Consider the following 15,929-nt stretch of genomic DNA (forward strand, 5'->3'; position numbering starts at 1 on the left):
GTCCATCATTTGTAATAGAAAACAACCACAAGTACCAAAGTTCATTTAAAAAAATGTCAGTATAAATTACTTGCCTGTCGTTGGTCAAATGGAAAGCCCCTGTTTGTTAGGTCTAGGATTCTAAATCTAAACATGGACATGCCAATCCCAGACCAGTCAGAGGGTCCCTCATCACTCAATGGCCTGGCAGTTCGGGATGGACTGCTCCCAGGAGGAGCAGGGTCAAGACTGATTTCCATATGCCTGGGTCCAAACTGGGATGGCATGGTGGACAAAAAAATAATGGATTGGGATTCAGCCACAAACGATTGCCAGTGGCTGAGATTAACTCTAGCATTCCATCCATCACCTTGCTGTTTTTGCATTTGCTGCCCTAAGTGCGCCGGGTATGCCCAGACGTAGGTCCCGGGCCCATTGTGCCACAGGATTCAAGCTAGCCTGGCTGAAAAGGGGCAATACCCTGAAATAGGTCCCAGGATTCCATCCATAACTGTGGCATTTTTTTATCTGTTACTGCTAGCATGGAAGAGTGAAGGGAAAACAGGTAAATTGACAGCTGTTTAGCACCACTGCGGCATAAAATATGAGAATAGCAAATTTGACTTCACTCCATGGAAGATCGCACCTAAGCAAAGAATACTTAAATACTGCAAGAGGGCAGGGCTGACAGTTTTAATGGTGATGACCTTCATGAACTATCACAAGATGAATTAAAGGAGCAGAAAATCGAGATCTTGGGATATTTTCGGCAATGAACTCCTTATCTTAGATCCGAGGTTCAGTCACAAAATGTCTTCCAGTGACACGTCACTGTCAGGAAAATAGGTGGAGACAACCTTAGAAAACAAATGAAAGAAAAAGCAACAGCAATGTCCTATGGGGTTTTAATGAGACACCCAGGGCAATGAAGAGGAGCTACAGACAACCTTCTGACTAAAAGTAAATCTCTAGGCCCAGGATCAGCACCACCACAGTCGCCATGCTTCTCCAGAGCAATAAATCACCGTACATACGAGGCGAACAGAGGTACTTCATCAAATGGAGACACCGAGAAGTTTGGAAATGGGTACCACTCCAGCAATGGGAGGACTCATAATTTCTCCAGTCTAATTAGAATATCAAATTCAGCAAAAGTCAAGGTACTTTCTAATCGAACTGATACCCCTTATCGCCCACAAAAGGTTCTGAACGGAGATTCTCATGGTTAGTGCATCTGATCTGCCGCACCACCGCACTACTTACTGTCCAGAAAAAGGATGAAACAAGAACATCTGACATTACATACAGGAGGTCTTGAAAAAAAGGGTCATCAAAGACGTTTTGGCTGCAGAGAAAGAGAATAAGGAGTGTAGAGAATCTACTTTCTCAAGCATAGGAAGGATGGAGCTGCAGACCTATTCTTGGGCTGAACCCCGCTGCCCAATTTATCAAAATACAGCACCTAAAAAGGTTACGCTTCAGGTCTCATTCCATTCCACTATTCAAGAAATTTGACCAACAAGTACTTTCATTTCACATTCTGATGTACGAGAGGAACATGAAATACCTCAGGCTCTTGGCAGGAGAAAAAGATTACCAAGGCATTGCTTAGCTTTTAGGGATAATATCAGTACCAAGAGGTTTGACAAACACCTTCTCCACACTATGGATTCAACTCAAGAAAGAAATCATCCTGTTTACCCTTCTTTGGACGATTGGCTGGTAAAGAGGAATTCTCACAGAGACACATCGAAGATGGCAGAAGTCTTTCAGTAATTAGTTTCACTGTAAAAGTAGAGGCTTCTATGTGAGTAGTAGCGACCAAGTCGGGTTACACATGAAAACACTGCAGGAGTGGCTTCACACAGTGGAGTTGCTTGTTGTGCAGTGTTCACAATCTGTGGGTGACTGAAGCTCAAGTGCAAGGATATTTGGAGCCCTAGGCAAAAATATATTTTTCCATTTGGGTGTGAACTTTTCACCTTGCAGTGAGGCTATTATTCAGAAAATGTATTGCAATGTGGTGCCCTCTTGTGGCTAGTTATGGTGGCGCCATCAGGTGGCTGTCTACAATGACCTTAACGTATCACAGAACCAGGGAGAATGCAACGACAGAAGGGTAATAACAATAAAAGAACGGCGATTCGGGTTCTCTTTTCCTAGCAAGATAGAGACACACATGTACGAGCGAAAACACAAGATGGTAGACTAAGGGAATGTCAAGACTGCACATAACTGTAATGGAAAGGGTGAGAATGGCCCTTACAACTCAAGACCTTTCAAGCAATCATGCACAATAAAGCAGTAGGTCTCCAGAATGGCGACATCAACTCGATGTTTTACATACTAAAACAGGTTAGTACAAATTATCTAAAAGTATCTTAAGACACCAGCCACCAGTGCAGTGCTCAATTTGAGCTGGTGTTTTCCGGTGCGGGGCACCGACACTTATTTTTGAGCGCCGCACTTATTCTTCTGCCTTAAGCAGTTCCTGCGAGAAAAATACTAATATGGAAAAGACGGAGGAAGAGAAAAACAAAAAAGCGTCACAAAAGAGAGAAAACAGTAAGCTGCAAGAGAGAGCTGAAGGGGCAGGTAGTGGCTTTAAATGAATTAAAGAGGCCAGAGATGTCTTCAGGATTATGCTACCTCAGTATACCTTGCTCCCACATTTAATTGCAGCAGCCGCGAGTTTCAGAGGAGGGCTTTGGGCACCGGCACGTTTTTATTCACAAATTAAGCACTGGGCCAGTGTAAACGGGTGACACGGAGTTCAACAAGCGGAAATTTTATCAGAGGCCATTTCAGTTAATATTGTGTGCTCGGGAAGCATCAAGTATTGATCGCATGAAGGAGAATAAAAGGAAATAGTCACATTGACAGATAATTACAGGATGTTTGTTTCTTCTTTAGAACAATACAGTGTGTGCAGTAATCAGGAAAGTTTGCAAGTCGTTCATCGATGAAGATCATGATGATTTTGCAAACATGATTTATGATGGCATCAGAAGTTACACTATTCCATACAGTTTCTTGCAAACACTCCTTTCCTGGGCAAGAATCTATAAAATTTAGTGAAAGGCCTTCGGGTGACTAGCAATTGGAGCGAGCTGAAGACCTGAACTAATAGATCTTTACATTTTCTCTTTTGTCTTATCCATGCTTTTTCTAATTACCTCACACTCCTAGCTATGATTTCAGTTACTGGAGATTTCTCTTGCCTGCTGTCTTTCCCCCACAGATATCAGAAGCCCATTGGGTGCCCACTAAGGAAGTCGTGAAACAGAAACAATTCGCCCCAAGGGGGAAGTGTATGCCTTGACTTCCACAGCCTCATTCAAGCAATTATTGGAAAAAAACCTTTTTGCCTAAATGTGGTCTTCTTAAATTAATTCATATCTTTTATTTATTCAACAATTTCACATAATGTGTCAATTAAAAACAAATGTAGGTGCTCCTATAGTGACACCGCAGTGAAAGTGAATGATGTGATATATAAAGTGCCAGAGTTTTATATACAATATATAAAGAGTTGTGGTTAAAATGATCAGTGATCATCAAGAAGAACCCTTCAATCCAGGTGTCTCGAAGTCACCATTTATCTTCACATTAATCCACATCAAATTATTTCTGTTGACGTTTCGACCCAGCATATAAGCACAAATCAAAAATGGGTCATCGTCAGGACTGCTATTCTTTACGACGGTACCACCCGCTAGTCAAACCATTTTCAGTGAGAATTTCTTTCAGCTGTTTCTCATTAGCAGCTATTCATCGTCAACTATGGCTGTTCCTCCAATACTAATGTTTGTTCCTCAAATAGGAAAAAAAAATCTGTGTAGACCACTGGGATTGGTAAATGATTCCTCTGGTCCTACAACATCACTAATTTTTAGTGTCCCTTCAAAATATCTTGTTTCGGCGAGCATGAGGACTCCAACTTGCATCAACTCATCCAAGTTCTTGTGCCTCAGACCTCATATTGGGGAATAAACATAAACTAGAATAGAAGATGGCATGTTCTTCTTTGCCACTGGCAGATAACAATGTATTGCTCCCAGTGCATAGCTCCCTCTCATGGGGCAAACGCTGATGGACAGCTTCAATTAGAGCCCAAGCAGCTCCCTGCCTTCCATCGTCTGCAGGAAAAATGAAGTGTCTGAGGAGTGTGCCTCTGGAGTGGTAGGTTCCAGTGTGGTGCTGCTGGATGGTGGGTTGAAGCCTAGTGCTGCTGAGTGTTATGTTCTGATGTGGAGAAGGCGAGTGTTAGACTTCAGTGTTGTGCACATAGGCACTTTTTGGATGCTGCTTGCCAGGGTAGTGCAGTTGAAATGTTGTTCCATTATGCTGCATCTGGGTAATAAAGAGTTGTCTATGTAGTATGGCAGTGGGTGTTAGGTTCGGGTGTGGTACAGCTGGGTGCTAGGTTTGCTATAGGGTAACAGTGTGCTGTCAATATGAGGTAAATCCAAGTGTGGCTGTTCGTTCCAGTATGGTGAAATCGGTTGCTGGGCTACAGTGTGGATCATCTAAATGTGTGATTCCAATGTGGCTCCTCGATAGCTGTTTGCTCATACTATGACTGCTGGGAGTCAGGTTCCAGTGTTGTACAGTTGGGTGCTGCCTTGCAGTACTGTGCAACTGCTGTTGTTTTTGTTCTTTTTAAGCACATTTCAGGAACATTGACACCTATTCTCCCTCACATACAGTGCAGTTAATGTGATTAAAGAGAAACAATGCACCAGCCTACCTCTCCTAGACAGCCACTCGCCCACGGTTTCCGTCACATCAAAGATCAGCCAACCAGCTTTGTTGCTGGGCTGCAGGTTCCTGCTGTCGATGTAGCGCTGGGAGGGAGAATACGCATCCTTTGCTCTCAGAATCTGTGCAAGAGGAAGTAACAGCAATATCTGCTTTACAAGGTGGTGAAACATGGAGTTAGAAAGCGGGGGATAGCTGCAGGAGAGTTGATGAGTCCTTCCATGTACAGGAGTCCTGGTTGTGAGAAGTGAGACACGACTGCTGATTGTGAGAGGAGTTACAGCAGGAGTTCTGAGTAGGACCGCTGGTTGGGCAGAAAAAATGTTGGTGTGACAGTGCTGATGTAAATATTCAGTCAAGAGACTGACTGTATGGATGCAATGGCTTCAGAAAAAATAGGGTATTGTGTGCTGCGTGTGAGGGATGTAGGCTTGATGGTTGTGAACGTTGCAGGAATGCTGGTATTGGGCATGTTGTAGGAGTGTTTGCTATGAGTGATGTAAGAAGGCAGGCCAGTTTGAACGCCCTGAAGATGGATAGTAGAAGGTTGCTAGCTTTGGGGAAAGATGCTACTGGTTTAGCATGGGGTAACAGGACAGGCTTTGTGGGGGAGCAGTGTAGTAGAACTGGCTGAGTGCGGTGAAAGACAGTGGGGTTGCAAAAGGGTTTAAAGGAGGGTGGTGTAAAAGCGCTTCTTGTGTGGGGTGTCGTAGGAGTGCTGGTTTGATATCTCAGTGGGTAGGCAGCATAGAGGTAGTCTTTGGGGAAGGATGCAAGAGTGGTGCTTTAATAGTACGTCAGATGAATCAACATCTATCATTGGAAAAGCTTTAAGAGGCTCATACAATGTCTTTCATGGCCTTCACGTTGTGGATGAAAGAGTTCTTGCTAAAGTGTCCACTTACAATAGCCTGGACATGACTCAGAGAGTCCAGTAACATTCTGAAAAGGCTGATGTTCAAGTCACCGCCTTTATATGTGAAATCAGGGTCTGTGTTACCTCGCACTGTTCTTTGGGTGATAGTGAATTCCATATATTTGTCTTCTTGAGCTTTACATTTTGTTTATTGCTCTTATTAACTGCATGTGGTTGTGGCTGCTAATTATTCATTGAACATAGGTACATTTCGATGTAAAGTGCTCGGACGCTGATAAAGACGTGGTCTACTCTATATGAAACCTCAAAAATAAATAAATTATTGTGAATAGCGTTTGACTTTCACTGCTCTGCAGCCTGTCGTTGCCTGTCAGGCAGTCTCAAAGTTAAATGAGGATGAGGAGGAGGAGGTGTACTAAAAACGGGAAAGGCGTAGAAGTGCTGTTTGACGTATGTGGCTTGGTCGGTTTAGTAGATATTGGCTATCAAGAAGAGACATGGGTTGTGGAAAATGCTTTAAATGAGTTCTCAAGTCCTGAACTCCAATCAAGAGTACCTGTAGAAAAGTAACTGGAATAATGTAGTTTTGCACCCATAGTATAATCTGAAGAAGTGATACCTTACATTATATGCAATCATCTGCCACATGATCTGAAGAATTCACTAAAAAGTATATGTGGGTGTACCCTGCATTTTGCAAAATATTTCAATAACTGAGTTCCTATGTTTCATGCAAGACAAAAAACTAATTGTTGTTGAATAATATTTGCAGGGTGTCAGATGAATGCACTTGGTTTCTAAAGAAATTGTAGCTTTTGTGTTAATATGTGAGCATAGAAAATGTGAAATTAATGAGAAAAGGCCAACAAATGTTTTTATTCACATTACATGCAGAATAAGTTGTATTTTAGACAACCTTAAAATATATATATATATATATATATATATATGCATAGTGTCGTGAGAATGTATTACCTGGTAAAGCTCCACTCTCTGCTCCGATACCCTTGACTTGGGGTTTGGCACTTTGAAGACTCGGAGTTCAGCCTTCACCAGGTTGCTGGCGTTCTTCTCAAGTGCGGAAACATCAAACCGTAGGATGCGGAAGAATGGGCTCACCGGACTGGTGAGTATCAAATCTGGCGAAAGAAAAAGAGTGCGGCTGAAAGGGGACAAGCACTGTGGAAACAGAATGAGTGCGACACTTGGTACCGGGAGAAAGGCAGAACTATCCAATCATATTTTGAGAAAGAGAAAGAAAGACACTCAATTGCGTAGGTAGAACGACTAGAAGGAGCACCTAAAAGTCATATCTAGGCAAACGGTGGAAGGAACGCGCAATGACATCCAAAAAAAAGATCAGGAGAAAAACCTAATACTATTTGGAACATTTGGTACACACGCACTCTCTCTCTGGCTCTCTCACATGAGGGCCATTCGACCAATGAAAAAACGAGATACACTCTTGCACACTTGGAGAAAATGGGAAACCAATGCCCAGTCAAATCTGGAGAAAGACACACCTGTAGAAAGGAGGAAGAGCAACAAGGAAATGAGGAGCAATATTAAACATCTAGAAAAAATAAATACTCTTTAACTTTAGTTGATTAAAAGGGGGACACTTGTTCACGTCATCAGTAAGAACAGAAAAGGACACCAATCTAGAACACGAAGTCGCGAAACTGCAAATCACATTGAAAGTTTAAAAAAAGTTGGAAAAGAGGAAGAAAATATGCGATAATACTTGGAGAATGTGGAACTAAAGTACCCAACCAAGTTCCGAGAACGAAGAGAAATAGAAAATCCCCTTGGAGACCAATGATAAGTAACACCCAAGCACATGCTGGGGAATGGTGAGAGCAACACCTTGTTAAATTAGGAGGAACACAAACGCCCAATCACATTTAGTAATACAGGAAGAAACCACAAAAGTGATCTGCACAATCAGGAAGCTACCGCTCTAAATAGATCTGAACAAAAAAAGAAGCATACAATCACATCTGGAAAACAAGCATTGGCAAAGTCAACAGGCCTCGCCTTTGAGATCTATTGACTTTGCCATTGCCTTTTTTGTTCAAGCTGTACAGCATACTGATATGGTACAGCAAAATTAAAAAGCCCAATGACATTGCCGCTATGGCTATGCCATGACATGGGAAAAAGATGCAGTCGACATTTTTTATGGATCTGTAAATTAATTTAAAAAAAGGAGAAGCACAGAAGTACATTTTTTAGCATGATAACAGTACAAGTAAAAAAGAGGACTTTAGGAGTGTGGCAGTTGAAGAGATGGTGCATAGAGAGGAAAACCAGCACACAAAGGAGAGCGCCAGGGGCAAAGGTCACAAGGGAGAAAGAGCAACATGGAGCATGCGGTGTAAGCAAAGAGATGAGAAAGGACAACACAGAATGCTGATGTGCAAGAGAGGCACACACGGTTGACATCTGGAAAACATGCATCGTCGTGGAATACTTAAGTTAAAAAGGTGAAAGTAGTTTTCTGAAAGTGGGCAGTGAAAGAACGCAGTGAGTAAGTTATGCTCCTGGGTAGGGAAAAGCACAAGAAGGCCAAGACAAGCTTTCGAATAAGAAGCAAGCAAATGAGAGTGACAGTAAAGTCAACCAATAGTAAGCAACAGGGGGACTTTAAGCCCATTGTGAGTTTGGTAAGCTGCTAACAGGTCTTGTTCAACAGAAACCTACACTGCCTGGCAGGCTCGACCCAAACAAAGGAGAATGCTGCAATCTTATAGGGAAACGAAAGAAAAGCAACTTAGTGTACATTAAAGAAAAAAACCATGAACAATAATGCCTAGTTAAAACGGAGCTGACTGGAGATAATCCTCAGAATACATGTGGAGAAGGAAAATCAGAATGCCACATGCAGAAACAGAAAAGTACCCAAACGCACTTAGAGAAATATTAAGAAAAGTAGACATTGATATCGGCAGACTAAAAATAAAAACATTCACTCACACCCAGAGAGAGAGACACCAAGCAACATTTTGACAAAGAGTAACATTCAGACAAGATAGACAAAAAATAACTAATCATATAGGTAGAAAGGGAAGCATCCAAAAACTAAAGGAGGAGGAACCCTCTCCCAATAATATTTCAGGTAGAGAAATCCCCACTATCAACACGAAAGGGAACAAACCAGGTGCGTCCAGATATAAGGAAGAAACATGTTCAACATCCTGTGAAGAAGGGAGGAGAGCAGAGCTCCTGCAACCACATACACAGTAAGATTAACAGTCATTTACAGCTGGAGGAAGAAGGCACGACCAATCACTTCATGAGAAAGATGAAGAGAGGAATACAGTCGTATCCCAGAAGACTAGAAGATAACCATTAATCAACATCAGAAGAGACAAAAAGGGAAACACCCAATCACATTTATAAATGAAGAAAGTGAAACACCTAATCACCTCTGGAGAAACAACAGTAAAACCAAAAGTGTCTGAAAAAACAGAAAGGGAACCCTCAGTCACATCTGTACAAAGGGTCTGGGAAACGTAAAATGACATCGTTAGAAGTGAGAGAAACAATGCCTTAACACATCGTGAAAAAAAACATAGACAGAGGCCAATATGTCTGGCCATAGCAAGCTGGAGTGATTTGTTTTATTTATTTTTTGTTTTTCTTATTGCAAGCTTATGCTGTAACAATAAAAAGACCTAAAAGAAAACATGCAGCCACTTATATGTTGCTGCCATGTAAGTGGATTAAAAAAATAACAAGATTTAAAAAACATTAATTGATGTGGCCATTTTACTAGTGATTTGTTTAAATAACAATCCTTTCAGTTATGGCAAGCATTTTATTATTTACAACGGATAATATAAAAAAACACCTAACCAATCACTCAAATTGTTGGCAGCTACTATGTTGCAATGTCACTTAACCACTTTGTAAAAGCAAATTTAACAAGCATTGGCAAAGCCATTAGTTCGTGCCTTTGTGAGCTATCCTATTGGCTTGGCCAACGCTGCCGTAAGCAATTATTTTTTGCTGATAGTGCAGAGCATCAGAAAAAAAAGAAAATAAAAAAAAAGGATAAAGATATGATACAACATGCACATGAGCACGTACGTGTCATGACATGAAGCAGCTGTGTTATTCAGTAGGTGTGCACACGTGTGATGATGTATGCGTGCAAGTGTCATCACACACACAGACTGAATGACATGGATGACATTTTATTTATTTTTTATTTTCTGATGTAAGATGGCAGGCGCCGTTTGAAGCAGTAAACATAAAAAAGATGATTTTCACTTCTGCAAAACTGCGTTTTTGAACGCAGAGCAGCCCAGCAACAAATAAGAGCTGCCGGGTCCTCCAAAAAATATAAAAAAGTATTTTAAGGACTGTAGGGTCCGGGGGGATAATAGAGGAGCAGATGGGAGAGGGGTGTGGGAAATAACAGGGAGTAAATGGGGGAACAATAGAAGAGCTTTAAGCTATAGGGGAAATTAAAATACATTTTTTTTAAATACTGCAGTGGGGAGACAGGAACAACGCGAAGCACGTAGGATGGGGTGCAGGTATCCAATGGAAAAAGCAGCACACGAAGGAGAATGCTTCTCCCCCTCCACCTTGGAGGGAGGAGCAACATGAATTGTAGTGTAGTAGCACAAGGGAGAGAGCTGAAAAACACATGCACTCTCAGTGAGTGCTTAAATAAAGAAAACCTGAAAAAAATGTTTCCTAAATGTGAGCAGCGAAGGATATGTCAGGCAATCAAAAGAACGGTAAAGAGAATATGACCCAGGGGAGGAACAAACACAGGAAGGAGGAAGGCAAACCATCAAATAAGAACCAATCAAATGACAGTGGCAATAAACCAACCAACAGTAAACAATGACTCTAGGCCCACTCTCAGCATTTTGGTATAGTCTGCAAGAGGTTTATTGTGAACAGGCAGCTAAATGCTGTCTGTAGGTGAGCTATAAAATGGAGGAGGGAAATAAACCATGTAACTGGGCACCATAAGTGTAGGCAAATAAAATACCTTGGCCCGTATTTATACTCCGTTTGCGCCGAATTAGCGTCGTTTTTTTCGACGCAAATTCGGCGCAAAACTAACGCCATATTTATACTTTGGCGTTAGACGCGTCTAGCGCCAAAGTATGGGCAAATAGAGTCATTTTTTTGCGTGAACGCCTTCCTTGCGTTAATGAGATGCAAGGAAGGCGTTCCCGTCTAAAAAAATGACGGCGACGCAAATGCGTCGTATTTATACTCCCGGGCAAAAATCACGCCCGGGAGTGGGCGGGGCTAAAAACCCCGCATTTGCGCCACTTTTTAAAGCCTGGGTCAGGGTAGGCGTTAAGGGGGCTGTGGGCTCAAAATGAGCCCACAGGTGCCCTCCCATGCCCCCAGGGACCCCCCCTGCCACCCTTGCCCACCCCAGGAGGACACCCAAGGATGGAGGGACCCATCCCAGGGACATTCAGGTAAGTTCAGGTAAGTATAATTTTTTATTTTTTTTTATTTTTTTTGGTGGCATAGGGGGGCCTTATTTGTGCCCCCTACATGCCACTATGCCCAATGACCATGCCCAGGGGACATAAGTCCCCTGGGCATGGCCATTGGGCAAGGGGGCATGACTCCTGTCTTTACTAAGACAGGAGTCATTTAAATGGCGTCTGGGCGTCGAAAAAAATGGCGCAAATCGGGTTGAGGCGATTTTTTTGCCTCAACCTGACTTGCCCCATTTTAAGACGCCCTAACGCCATTTTCCCCCTACGCCGGCGCTGCCTGGTCTACGTGGTTTTTTTCCACGCACACCAGGCAGCGCCGGTCTGCTAGCGCCGGCTAACGCCATTCCATAAATACGGCGCCCGCATGGCGCTTCAGAATGGCGTTAGACGGCGCTAAATTTTTTGACGCTAAACTGCGTTAGCGCAGTTTAGCGTCAAAAAGTATAAATATGGGCCCTTATGTATAAAGGTAATATAAAAAATATCTAAACATAATGCTAGTTCGACCAGATTTGTCATTGAAAAGAAATACATTATTTTTTGTTGGATGTCAGCAATGTGCAAAGGCTTTGTGTAGTCACTCATGGTAAAGGAAGCCAATGGGTAAAGGGGCTGTCCCATTGTCCCATGCTGCATGCTGGTGTGTGTGGATTTAAAATATGAAAGACAGTTAAGCAGACCACTGGATGAAGTCCACTGACCAAACGCCCTTCTACCTATGTGTGGGCTATGCGTGATGTTTTTAGAAAAACAATAATTTGGTGATGCAGCTAAATTCAGATCCAAAAAGAGGATGAAAGAACCTACTGGCATTTAGAGAGAGATGACTCTTGATTGGCTAGGATTTATCTTATTCATAATGCAGTCTGCTGTAAAATGATTAAATGTGATAAAACTGTGCACTTTATGGAAGAAACATAATTGGGGCTATGCAATGTAAAGTTTATGTTTTAAAAATGCAAATGAAAAATCAAATGTAAATGTTTTGGCTAAATACGGTAGAGAAACACCCACATGCATCTAGGGAAAAGAACAGAGGTGCACCCACTGAGGAAGAGAAACTGACTCATCCTTTATCATTAAAAGGGGGACACGCCCAGGCATATCTTCCTATAGCCCTTTCCTCCCTAACATCCCCTTGGTGTTAGCCACCCAGTGATTTCCTCACATTCTGTACCATTCTCCAAATGCCTCCCCTGTGACTGCCTTTTCCCTTTATCTCCTTCCTGAATTTGACTTCACCCCTTTACGCCAAACATTTTTCACACCCCATCCTCACTGTTTCCGTAGCTCTGAGGCACCATGTCCACCTTCTGCACTTCTTTGGCGAAGTAGTCCTCCTCGCTGCTCCCCCGGTCGCAGATCGAAGCCAGCTCCTTCGCCCGCTCCTTCAGCAGCTCCTTGGTGCTGTTGTACAGGAGCATGACCTCAGGAGGTACTGTCTGTGGGGCCTCCTGCTCTGGAGGGCCGGGGAAGCGCAGCTTGCTCAGAATCTGGCCTCTCACTGCCTTAATGCGCTTTGCCTTGTAGGAGTCCAGGTCAAAGGGCTGGCAGGTAGAATGGGCCAGCAGCCCCGCCACCAGTTCCAGAAGCGAAGCGCAGAGCAGGACCTGGCACATCTTCCGCTGAGCAAGGGATTAGGAGATATTCTGAAGGAATTGGTAAATTTTCCAGCAGAGCAGCAAACATGCATCAAGAACAGTCAAGTTGGAAAAACACGCGATATCGAAGGTCCAATCTGAGTGAACCGCTCTGTCGATGGACAAGTATTTAAAAACTGTATGGTCAAGTGCTCGTTAGATTATTGACTGTCAAAACTGGGCTGTCTATACAGAAGTTGTTGAATTCAAGGGTTAGAATTCAGACATCATCTGTGCTCGGAGACCTACTTGTGCTGTCTAAGATCTAGAGAAACCAAATCAATCCCAGTCCAGCAAGCTCATCACCAGGCCATGGGAAAGCTTTCCGCCCAGACTGTGGAGCTTTCTGCCTGCATTCAGGCTACCCTCAGGCAGAGGAGTACTTCTGGCCAAAGCTGTCCTTATCAGTCCATAGCTTTATACCTGAGCACCAAGTTCCGTGTCCATGTTCAACCAAAATCCTAACGTAGGCCAATTCTTCATTACGAAAAAATGAAAAACCCTCAATCTTAAAATTAATTTAATGAATCTAAGGCATGTAATGTTAAAGGTATGGCATCTGCTATCACAACCCTAATTCCATGGCTCATTTCCTAATGGATGTAGGTGGGATCTGGTGGTCTGGGACCCAGGCTAACCGGAAGAGCTGCAGGCTGGGAATATGGTCTTGCTGAGGAGCTGAAAGCTGGCTTGGGGTCCTGCCTTGGTTCAGGAGATGGATGCGGATCATGTCCCACTAGAAGGTTTGCAGACGCAGTGCCTTGACTCGGCGTGGATCTAGTTGCCGTGGGACCCTAAAGCATGTGAATCCAGAGCTATGTTCTCTTCCATGCACTGGCCATGTGCAGGAGCCAGTGTTCCCCTTGAGGAGATGGGTGTCTGGACAGTACCTTCTTTCACCATGCGCAGTCCCAGATCCTACCAAGAGCTGCGTCTCTGGAACTCTGCTCTCTTCCACAATGTGCACAATAAAGTCTCCGTCCCCCCGGAGTAGCTGAGTGCCTGCAGTCGGTCCTCTCGCACGATGTGCAGATTAAATGCCCCTTGTAAGGAGCTCGGCGTCTCTGACTCAGGTTCTTTGAGGAGCTGGGAGTTTGCACAGTGTACCCTTGTGTCAAACGCAGATTAATTCCACTGTCCCCAAAGAGGAGAGCAAAGCTCGACCGGTCCCTCTCCTGTTCGTTTTGCGGCCCCGAGTCGTGTCCCTGCTGAACCCAATGTCCCCCCTGACAGGAGATTAAGTTGGAAAGGGGTGCGCCGCTGAAAGATCCGGGGTCTATTCTGTACCTTAAAGCTATCTGCAAAGTTTTGGTCCCTGAGAAACGTAGTCGCAGCTCTCTCCTCCTCCTCATCGCCGGTCTCCACCTACCTTTCTATCTCCTCCCCTCCCGCGCCCTCATCCCTTCCCCTCTCTCCCTTGGCACAGCCAGAGCCCTGAGGTTTACCACAGAGCTGCACCACACACCACGTGCAGGCAGGCTTGCCACAACTTGGCGCGTGAAATGCGCGCAGACACTCAAAGCAGAGGCTCGTGGTGAACAGACGAACAAAGCGTGCACTCTCTTGGCTACGCCATCACCTTCAGAGGGTGGGGTTCGATGTACAAAATATTTATTAAATATCAGCAAGACAGGCCATTTCATAGCCTAATATCGTGTGTGAAACCTTCAACCAGTTCTGGCTATTTAGTTAGCAGCACTGTGCACGCTGGGATCTTCGACCCTATACAAACGCCGTTAAAAGAGAAACTACAAGCCCCAGAATGCAATCTGTTCTCGCTCCTAGCCAAGGCGTGCTGATAGTGTTGCACATGACATGGCTATGTGGCATAAGCTCTTAAGTTTCCCAGGCCAGTGAGTGAATATCATATCCAGCCCAGTGTTTGCCTGCCTGCCATTTTTATGTCATGTACTCTCATTAGATCATCAAGACTACACTTCGCAAAAAACCTGACCTGGATGAATTACATGTGCAAGGACCTGGGAAGCTTTAGAGCTCTTACAAGCGACATTCAATATACATCAACGCTAACCAGAAAAGACACTGAATACAGTATAAAAAGGTGTCCTTTACTTGGGGTTACCAGATGACTCCAAGTCATCACGAATGTACAGCTGGTATTTTCCTTTGCAAATATGTAAGTTCATTTGGATCGGCTGAAGTGATCCAGGATTGCACCTTTCAAAAATCATTAGGTTGATTAACTTAACCCTAGCAATGCAGCAATGCGTCTTTGGTGACATCAGCAGGGGCAGCTCCTCCATTTGAGCGGAGGAGCCTCACCCCCTGCCAAAAAAATGCCCCCCATAATGGAAAAATGAAATAGTAATAAACTTTGCTTATTAACATTTTATTTTTCAGCTCCCCGTCCTGAATCGAGAGTCAGGACGGGGCGGGACAGGGGGTTGTGCACTGTCTTTGAAGTACACATGTCCCTTTGGCCGGCCTTCTTGCGACGGCCAGCCAGACATGCGCACTTTAAACATCTCCAACCCAGCTGCCTTAAGACAGCTGGGTTAGAGAAGGCACAGGCCATGTTACCAGCATGAAAGCAGTGTCAGGATTGGTTAGTGGCATTTCCTGGTCCTGTGCATTGAAGCTTCGAGGAGCAGGAGGACGCAGCACGGAAGACATCAGAAAGTAAGTGCCTTTTTTTTAAAAATTATTATTATTATTGTGTTTCCTACCCGCCCCCTCGCCATAAACATAAGCCAGGTGCCACTGCTGGCAACATAAAAATCTGGCCTGGACCAGCACATCACACATGACCTTGGAAACTTGAGGTCTCTAATTTTGACGAACACACAACATTTGTTAGAAATGGGGTCTCTAGTTGGCAGTGGTTTGCACCCTGTCCAAGTAGGGACCCTCACTTTAGTCAAGGTAAGGGAGTCACACAGCTAAGATGACTCCTGGTCACCACCTTGGTAGCTTGACACAAGCAATCAGGTTTCTCTCAGAGGCAATGTCTAAAGTATTTGTACACACACACACACACACACTAACACAGTAAAAACACCACAAAAATACTCCACACCAGTCTAGAAAAATAGCCAATATTTATCTGAGTAAAACAAGACCAAAACAACAAAAATCCAATTATACCCAAGTAAAGATACAAAGTTTCAAAGATTAAATCTTAGTTTACTGCTTAGAAACACAATAGGTCCAACTGGGGCTATCACTGTG

General features: G+C 43.7%; 1 protein-coding gene across 1 annotated transcript in view; it reads right to left on the reverse strand.

Moving 5' to 3' along the window:
- The window catches only part of LOC138259406 (transforming growth factor beta-2 proprotein-like), a 54,521-nt gene extending 40,481 nt beyond the window's left edge, over positions 1-14,040 (reverse strand). Inside the window, exons 1-3 of the mRNA XM_069207151.1 lie at positions 12,380-14,040; positions 6,593-6,756; positions 4,730-4,862 (exon numbers count right to left, since the gene is read on the reverse strand). Coding sequence (XP_069063252.1) covers positions 4,730-4,862; positions 6,593-6,756; positions 12,380-12,719 — 637 coding nt within the window. The 5' untranslated portion in view covers positions 12,720-14,040. The remainder of the gene's footprint in view (positions 1-4,729; positions 4,863-6,592; positions 6,757-12,379) is intronic.
- Between the last annotated feature and the right edge of the window lie 1,889 nt (positions 14,041-15,929).

Source organism: Pleurodeles waltl, chromosome 9, assembly GCF_031143425.1.
Source record: "Pleurodeles waltl isolate 20211129_DDA chromosome 9, aPleWal1.hap1.20221129, whole genome shotgun sequence".
NCBI classification, from domain to species: domain Eukaryota; kingdom Metazoa; phylum Chordata; class Amphibia; order Caudata; family Salamandridae; genus Pleurodeles; species Pleurodeles waltl.